The 9,660-nt window shown below is 41.1% G+C and overlaps 1 protein-coding gene across 1 annotated transcript; it reads right to left on the bottom strand.

The window, feature by feature from the left end:
• Positions 1 to 6,322: 6,322 nt before the first annotated feature.
• On the bottom strand, positions 6,323 to 9,600 carry pou4f2 (POU class 4 homeobox 2). The gene is made up of 2 exons (XM_082536050.1): positions 7,792 to 9,600; positions 6,323 to 7,466 (listed from the first exon to the last, which is right to left on the bottom strand). The coding sequence occupies exons 1-2, from the start codon at positions 8,014 to 8,016 to the stop codon at positions 6,537 to 6,539; spliced, it is 1,155 nt and encodes a 384-aa protein (XP_082392176.1). The 5' UTR covers positions 8,017 to 9,600; the 3' UTR covers positions 6,323 to 6,536.
• Positions 9,601 to 9,660: the final 60 nt, after the last annotated feature.

Genomic DNA, 9,660 nt, shown 5'->3' with positions numbered 1-9,660 from the left:
TGCCGGTCCATAAACATGTATACACATCCAGTGTTGTTAAATATTTGATAGCTGAAGGCACTTTATGGCATCAATTTATATGTTAGGTCATAATACATAACAGTATGATGACTTGATGTGCCTGAAATTAAATGATGAACCCATTTGGTTAATAGCTCTTATATTCATGCACAATATGGCGAATCTGCAGATTGAAATCTAGCAGTCTGAGGTCAACGGTCTTAGTATATGGTTTTGTATTGTTACTGCATGAGCAGGGGTTGTACACAATTTATGTAAACTGGACCTGGTACAATGAATTTAATCATTTTACTATCTTTTCTATTTGCATTGAAAATGTAATAAGAACAATGTTGACACAATGATTTTAATGCTGACATTAATATAAAAATATGGATGAGTAATTTTTATATACCATGATGAGAGCTTGATTTTTGTTATTTTTAATTTTTCAGTTTAGCCCTTCAGAGAAGAACCATTGTATCATTTCTAAAATATGCTTCATATCATCACATGACTCCACACTCCTGTCACACACCCTTATGAACTGGATTTTTCTGTGACACATAACACAGAGAGTTCAGGTTTTACCACATTTCCACAGCATTGTGTACCTTTGTGATATAAATTCACGGAGCGGTACGTGAACTACACTTTATAAAAATCTGAAAATCAATATGTTCAAGGATCAGTGAAGATGATATCGGGATTACAAAGCCTTAATTGAATATTGCTTCAAAAGTAACTAATGAGGATTTTTTTTAATATTGTTTAATGTTTAATATATACCAAAAATATAATTCTTTGGTATATATTTTTACACATAGTCAAGTCGATTTCACTAAAATGATGTGTTTAAAATGTTCAAATATATTTTCCCACCAAGTAGCTTTTTATAGCCTCCACTGACGTTACAGTTAATTACTATTCCAGATTTTGCACCTGCACGCCCCTAGCGGTACGAAGCTGTATTGCAAAATGCATGTGGATATTTTTTTTATGACGTAATGGTGAACTTTATTACAACAAGAGATTAATTTGTACCACAGCAGGCTCTGGATCCTAATAGGAAGACTTTTCTATTGAGGATATAATTAATTATTTATTGTTATCTATATTGACAAACCCTGCTCACATCCAAATGCTAAATTTATTTAACACATATAATCTGTCCTTCATAAAGTCTAAAACATGCTCACCATGTTGGAGATAACTGTATTGAAAGAGTCTAAGTGGGGGGTAGACATTATTCCCCCTCAAGCGAAAGCATTCAAATATTCATTTAGTTTCATGAGGAAAAAATAAAATTCACAAAACTGCACAAGCCTGACAAACAATGAAGGCAAAGAAAGAAATCTTTTTTTTCCTTAAAAGAATAAAAGAAAGTTTATTGTTTTCATTTACAAATGTAGGGGAGATGTGAAAACGCTCTGGGGGGTGGGAAGGTAGGAACTTGGTTTAGCATCCCAAATCATTGTTTTGGTGTTAGCCAAATGTCAGGGGTGACTGTGGCTTCTCAACACCCACCCTCTAATCATGCCCCTGAGCTATTTTAGTTGAAGGCTATGAATGTTTCCTATGCTATTAAATTAACGGGGATTTTCTTTCTGTTTTTTTTTTATTTTATTTAAAAAAAAAACTATTTTTCCCCTCACAGAAATTGTAATTTATAATTTCTTGCTATGCTACGGTTTTAATTTGCCACTCTTGTTATTGCTCCCGGTTTAGAAATCATCACCTTTCCTTTTATTTCGTTCATCAAAAAATATGAATGACTTCAAATAAAGGTACGAGTTTAAATGCAGCAGCGTCATACATTTTTAATGAAGAGCGTATTCTTGACGCATGTGCGGATAGCGAGTCTTCGTTTCTGGTTAGATTTCAAAATAAAGGCTATGCAGCGCGGGCCTTTTCTGAAAGTGTTCGGGTTTAAAAGGCAAACGTTTTGGCTTCACTTTTTACCACCACACTGGAAAATAAAAATCCTATTTCATGATTATTTACTAAGAAATAAACATTTTATCAGCTTCAAGTTTACAATTTCAGTAAAGTGGATGCTTGCCTAACAATCTAGCCTTACCCATCTGACGAACAACACAGCGTTTAAAGACGTGATGATTTCGGAGTGTGCACGTGGATTTGGGTTGTACGTGCACGTGCGTTAGCTAGTGTATTAGAGAGCGAGAGAGACAGCGAGAGAGAGAGAAGGGCTATGTTTCACTGGCACACAGAGTGTGGATTTCCCTCCTTTGCATGCCATCCCAGATCAGAAAGTATCCCACCAACCTCCTCCAGCCATCCAGTGCTACTCCATCGATTAGATTCTGGGGAACACTTAACAAACTAATGACTATTGATGGCTGATTAATATTGCATCAACAACAACTGATTGGCGACACTATCAAATAGCGTGTGCCGCTTCGCATTCAAGCGGCCATCTGACGGGGCTTTTGTACAGTATTTTGGAGGCGTGGAGCAGCCAACAGATGATAAATACGGGATTGCGTGTTGCGCGGCGCGTTCACGTTATGGCTCACAGTTCGTCTAATTCGAGAGCAGTCGCGTCTTTGAAGGCAGACACTTGGCGTAAATGTACAGTTAAAATATTCTACTCTCAGGTCCCCGGGCGGAGCTCCGACAGTCCCTGGCTTCATTAAAATTTCATCAGTATCCCTGTGAAAGAGGGGGGAACTGTTCTGGGGAAAGAGAAAAATAAAACAGAGGGCGTAATTATAACAAAAGGAAACAGCGCTGCCCTTTTCGTTTTGTAGAAGGCTCCCACGGTGTCTTTCTTACGCGTGTGCTTCAATGTATGGAGCCCGTGCAGCGTGGTCTGAGCAGACGTGTCTGTGACTTTAAGGTAAATTGTTTTGGCTCAAATGTTTATTATATATATATATCGCCTTTATGTCTAAGAAGAAAAGAAAAAAACAGACCTTCGATTTTCTTCTTTGTGCTTGGGCCTTTTCTTTATGTGTGTGTGCGTATTTTTTCGGTGCTGGGGTCACATTGATTCGCTATCAAAGAATCCAGATCGATTTTCGCCCAATATGTTTAAACCAAACAGGCGATAGCCGTCTGGTTAAGAAGCTGCCCGCTGCCTGCCCGTCTGTCTGTCTGTCTGTCTTCCTGTGCAGAGCTGCAGCAGCGAAGCTCACTGCATAAAGTTAATTTCAATTCCCGATGAGACACTCACTCGGCAGCCCTCCCTGACCAGCGGTAATTAACAGGGATGGCTAATGACTGCTTAACTCGCTCTTCATAATTATCTGGTTTTCATAATTCGATGTGTAATTTAATAATTCGCTCTTATTAACGTATTAAGTGAATGGCTCGTTTAGGGGAAATTAGAAGCACTCACCAGGAGCATCTTTTAATTGATGAACCATCACCGCTGTCTCATTAATAGGGTCGTTTTGATACCCTTAATATGTCACGAGGGTGGCGCTTGAGCATATTTGGTTTATGGATGAGTTTTCTTTTTTTAATGAAGGCGCTGCTTTACAGATAGGACTAATTTTAATGAGGTGTGTAAATACAGACGAACGGTACACTCCTCACATTTAAATTAATTAAGATATTAGTGGATCTTTTATGTCATTTACACGAAATATTGTTTGACACTCTTTGGAAATACTGCATGTGTAAAATAATATTTTTTAAATCTATAAAAATATGTTGAGAATCACCTGATGTAATTTTTCTAAAGCAGATTTAAAGTATTTAAAAAGTCATCTCGTTTCATCCTGGGTTTTTTGTTTTGTTTTACTGTTATAATGAGTTTGAAGTGATCCAGAAACAATCCCATGAAAATGCATTCCACGTGATGTAAATAATTGGTGTAAAGGTGGATGACAGGTCTCAGAAATGCTAATATTTGGCTCCTCCGGCCTGTCAGGGATCTGTCCATGGTGCTGAAACGCTTGCTCAGCGCTCAGCAAACCAGCAGACCAGTAAGCCCCGAAGACCCCCCACAAAACAACAACAACAAAATATGTGGACATCACATCACCCTCCTCTTCCTCATATCTAACGATAACTACGAACCAAAGGTTGTGCTTCAAAGCCTGTGTGCCCGCATGCACGAGCGAAGCATGTTGGAGTGTGTATTTAAATAGAGTCGGGCACGTTGGCAGGCGAGCTGTTTTTCTGGCGGGCTGACATCTGGCAAGTCTGCGCTCCAGGGACCCATCTAGCTCTCCACAGACCCCCTGATTAGGCTCTAATAGAATATTAGCATTTGCTCTCAGGTAAGGCAACAGTGAGCTACATAAGCTGGCAGCACGTCAGTGGAGACGCCACGTGTGTCTTTAACGTTGATGGAATAGAGGGGAAGTGGTTCCTGTAGGGCCTGCTTTATGTCTAGGCCTGGAGGAGGGTGGCGAAACCAGAAAGGCAAGACGAAGAAGAAGCAGAAGAAGAAGAAAAGCAATTTCACATTTTAATTTTTGGTATTCATCTCATGCTCTTATATTGCCCGGATAAGCCAGAGAACAGATTGGGTATAGGGAGTGGGGTTGGTGGTTATGCCTTGCTCATAAGGACTGTGACAGTCCACATGTTGTGTTATAAATAAAACAACCTGGGCACATTTTGGTACCAACAAGTCATGTCATTTTTTTTAAAAGAGAGAGGTATTTGAAGTAAAAATACTCCAATAACGTCTGCTCTATCCACCAGCCATCTCTAAAAAAAAAAAAAAGAAGAAGAAGAAAAAAAAGAGCTGCGTAGCCCACAGCTAAACCGTTTCCCTCCTCCTCATCAATAAATAAATAGATGAATAAATAAAAGAATATTAATATGTCTGGGAGAGCCACTTTGCACAGTGTAGTCATGGAAAAACGTCCGATTAAATGTTAAAGTTTGTTCTTTAATGAAACACATATTGCAGTTCAATAAATTAATTAATTAAAATTACATGGATGTAATAAATTAATAGAATTATTTAACCAGGGAACCAAAAGCAACATACATTACAGAAATAAGTTACCTCAGCTAAACAGCAATACAGCAAAAACCTGTACGGATATATTTATGTGCATCGACTGGTTCCAATGAAATATTTACATTGTACACGTATACTTCCATGAAGCTGTTTCTTTTTCTCTTCAAGAAAAACAAAAAAACAAAAACAAAAACAAAACATTACTTAAACAAGGTGATTTAACAAGCAACGACTCCATAACGATGCGCGTATATTTATACAAATAAATAGCAGGAGAGGGGGGGAAAACATACATAAAATAATATAAAAACAGAATACTATCTCATATATATCTCGATTGTACCATCTCAGACGTTAAAAGTCGCAAAAACAATTTTGTGACCGTACGTTTTACAGTCGTTTCCCTTTAAACCAGAACAACACGCTTAACTTGCTGTCAGAATTTGATTTTCTCAAGCAAAACGAGGAGGAGGAGGAGAAGGGGGTGGGGTGGTAGTGTGGGGGTGGGTGGGTGGGGGGAAATCCCAATAAATATATAATGAAGTAAACATGACCTCACTCAATAAATACTTCATAAGACACCGGCCCACGCTGGATTGTAAACTTATTGTAGCCGGCGACAAATCAAATTTTCTTTTAAATAGCGAAAAAATCTGTAGAAGCCACCCTGTTTTGATAATCCCACATGAGGCATAATAATAATAATAATAATAATAATAATAATAATAATAATAATAATAATAATAATAATTAGAATAATATTAACCTTAACTTAATCCAAACCCAGGGTATCTTGAAAAATAGATCCCCGACTTTGAGCACATGTGGTAACAAAAATAAGTGGAATTAATAACACATTTAGACACAAAATGAAGTGTGTGTGTGTGTGTGAGAGAGACAAGGAAGTTATTCATTTACACAAGGATATTTGGCAGTAATCTAATATTAGCTTAAAAGAACAAGCGGTGTGTGGTCCTCTTAATCCCCCTCGTGGACCCTGAATAAATGTCAGACTGCACTGTCATGAACTTGGAGGGGGGTGGGGGGATATAGCTTATCCTATAAGCCAAAAATATAAACACCAATATTCACCAACCAAGTGCTTTGAGTAAAATGGCCCCGCTATTTTCACTTTGAGGGTGGGGAAGGTGGGAGTTCTAACCCAAACTATAGTCACCATTTGAAATGAATTATAAATACAAATTAAAGCGTAGAGTCCTGTAAGTCATACTGCGTTGGCATTAAAAAGGTGAAGCATAGTAAGTGTGGAAACAGTGGTCTTACTTGCTCTGTCAAACGACGCTTTACTTGACTCCACATCTTCCTCTCAGCGAGTAAAAGACGTGACTGGATCTGTTTTTTCTTTCTCTCTCTCTCTCTCTCTCTCTCTCTCTCTCTCTCTCGCTCTCTCTCTCTCGAGTTTTTTCTCTCTTTTTCTTTTTTGTCAGTCATTGTTCGATTTCAGGATTTTTTTTTCAAAGTTCAAAGCACAAAGTCATCGATGATTGAAAAAAACGTGTGAGATAGGAAATATGATACAAATCATCTCTAAACAGTTCCAAGTCTTTTTGAGGGTGGTGGGTTTTTTTTTTCAGACGCATGCAGAGTACTTCATTCGTTTCTGTTTCTGTCGCTGGTTGCAAAACCAGACCCGCACCACGTTCTTTTTCAGGTCCAGCTTTTCTGCGATTGCTGCGATTTTCTCCGAGGAGGGACGCGGCTGAATGGCAAAATAGGCCTCCAGCGATCTCTTCTCCGGTGCGGCTATTGACGTGCGCTTCCTCTTTTTCTCCGCGCCGTTGAACAACTCGGGTTTATTAAGTTTCTCCCTGTGTGATTTCTCGGCTTCTTCTAGCCACGCTTGCAGGATGGGCTTCAAAGCGATCATGTTGTTATGTGAGAGCGTGAGGGACTCGAATCGGCAGATGGTGCTTTGGCTGAGGGAGCCCACCCCAGGAATCTTCAGACTGGCTAAAGCTGCCCCTACATCCGCCTGGGTAACCCCGAGTTTGATCCGTCTCTGCTTAAACCTCTCCGCGAAGGCTTCCAAGTCCCTTGGATCGGCGTCCACGTCGTTCATGCCCATGTGCGGCGGTAGCCCGTGGGCATGAGCCATGTTGATAGCTGCCTGGTGCATGTGGTTCATGCCCGCCATGTGGGCAGGGTGCGCAGGCGTGGAAACCACCGAGCCATCGGGTCCTGCCATGGCTCCTAGTGCCAGTCCAGGGGTGATGTGATCCAGCAGGTCCCCCTCCAGTGCCTGGTGAGGCTGGTGGTGATGGTGGTGGTGGTGGTGATGGTGGCCAGCCAGGGCGGATGGATGAGAGATAGGCACCGAGGAGGAAGAGGAGGAAGACGACGTGCAGGGGAGCGTGTTCATGGTGTGGTAGGTTGCGTCCGGCTTGAAGGGACTGTGATGTGGTGGGTGGTGGTGGCTCTTGGTCTGCGAGACTATATCCACCGCCGCTAGAGCTTCAGCCCGGGCCAATAAACTCTCATCCAAGCCTCCGAATATATTGCTCTGCAATTGCAAATAGAATGCACACATAACTGTCAGCAGGGAATTCTCCCTCCACTCCTCGGTTTAAAACATTTCCAGAATGTGAAAAAAAGAAATCCTAAAAAAGGAGGGAGCACACAAAACAAGACACATGCAACATCCCAGGTCATAAAAATTAATACGAAAGGCAAAGCCGACTGAATACATAAGTTGAGCAGAGAGGAGGAAAAAAAATATGGAGGTGTTGGGTGATTTGCTGTGCAGACATGAAAAAAACATCAAGCAACGAAAAAAAAAGTGGGCTGTCAAAATGTGCCTTTAAGCAGTGATTATGCAGAATACATACCGGTGGGGTTGGGAGACAGGCTCTGCGCATCGCCTCCGAGCTGCTGCTGCTGCTGCCGCTGCTGCTGATGATGGTGCTGCTGTGTCGGGAGGATGAGCAGGAGGACGAAGGTGCATTGGAAGTCAGAGTGGAGGACGAGGAGGAATGCAACGAGTACTTGGGTTCGGGCAAGCTGGCGTGGGCCATGGCGAAAGGCTGCTTGCTGTTCAGAGACATCATCATCATATTTGCGGGCGTCCAAGCCTCGGCAAGTTCCTTTTAATAAGTTAAGACTCCGCCTCCTCTGGTCGGGAGTTGAAGCCCAATTGCTTCGCAGGAATCTCAAGTCACTGTCGAATAAAGTGTCGGCTGAAGACGGTCGTCCAACACTGAATCACATCTATTTATTATTGCGCGCGGAGGTAACGGAGAGGCGTCTCGTCTTTTTGTGGCGAATGAGATATCACAGACGCCAACAAACCATGCAGCCGAGCGCCGATGATACCTCTTCCCGTTGTGGACTTGTGGCGTAATGGTTCAAAAACACTTTGTGCCTTTTCTCCTTCAGCTTGCCCCCCACCTTCACAACTACACAATATGTTTTCTTTGTTGTTGTTGTTGTGTGCCTTGGATTATTTTTGGCAGAGCTCCTCATCAACGACGCCAGCAAGAAAAAAAAGTTTCTCTCCGTCTCTTAGGATTTCCAAAAATACTTCAAGTTTGAAAACTGTTGCCGTTCTCGTTGACCTGTTTATTTTTTCCCCTCAAAAGTTTCCGTCTTGATATGACCGTAAGTGAGAAATAATGGCGATGACAGTCTCTGTATTGTACCTCTTCGACTACGTTGAATGCTGCGGGGACCCGAACTGCCTCTGCTCTGAGGCGAAGGGCAGACTGAGTCTCTCTCCGCCTCTCTCTCTCTCTCTCTCTCTCTCTTACACACACGCGCACACACACCCTCTCCCTTCTCTCTCTACAGCGCTCTCAGTGTCTCACTCACTCACACACTCGCACACACACACACACCCTTTTGAGCGCACCTGAAAAAAAAAAAACCCTTTCATGATTTATTATTCTTCATTAGCCACACCACCACCACCACCACCACCACAGCCGCCGCCGCTGGGGACTCTGCGCATGGGCAGTCTGCAACAAGGCATTTATTTCAAATGAATCTACTTCATCACCAACACCACCAACACCTCGTTACCAACACCGTGTCCAATAAAAGTCGGAATCCCGGTTTGTTGTAACAGAAAATATTTATATATTTTTAAAATCTTGAATTTAAAAAATTACATGGAAATATTGAACGCGGAGGGAGCAATGGGAGTAAATTATCACGACGGACAGGGACAGCTCCCCTTTACACAAGTTTTTCCGCTATAGTAAAGGGGAAAAAACTGATTACTACGATAACTAAAGGTTGCACAGAGTTTTGAAACAGGAATGGCAAGTGACTCGATTACTATCTTAGCATCCAAAGTAAAAATCATATGAAATTATACTAAATATATAACCATATTTTGTAATCTTGAAAAAAAAGAAAATACCTGAAGAATCACGAATTGTACCTAATGAATTTTTTTTGTTATTCCTCTACGTTGGAATCTATGCGTAAAGGCTGCACGTTAATGAATGACAATAAAAGTGGATTTTTCCTTTTAAAGTAATGAACACCGTTAAATTGTAAATCCACACACTTGTCATAGCAGCCTATTATCTTATCTCTTTGCTAATTACGCCACATTATCGGTAACGTAATTAAAACGTTTAATCACGTTGTAATTAACAAGGGGTGCCTAATTTATTTAATATGGCTCCGTCTATAGAAACAGCTAATTGTTTTCCAAGTAGCCTAAGCTAAAGGAGAGTGGAAATATTCAATCT

This window comes from Aulonocara stuartgranti (genome assembly GCF_965226115.1).
Source record: "Aulonocara stuartgranti genome assembly, chromosome: 6".
NCBI lineage: Eukaryota > Metazoa > Chordata > Actinopteri > Cichliformes > Cichlidae > Aulonocara > Aulonocara stuartgranti.
This window is presented reverse-complemented; position numbering and strand designations above follow the sequence as displayed.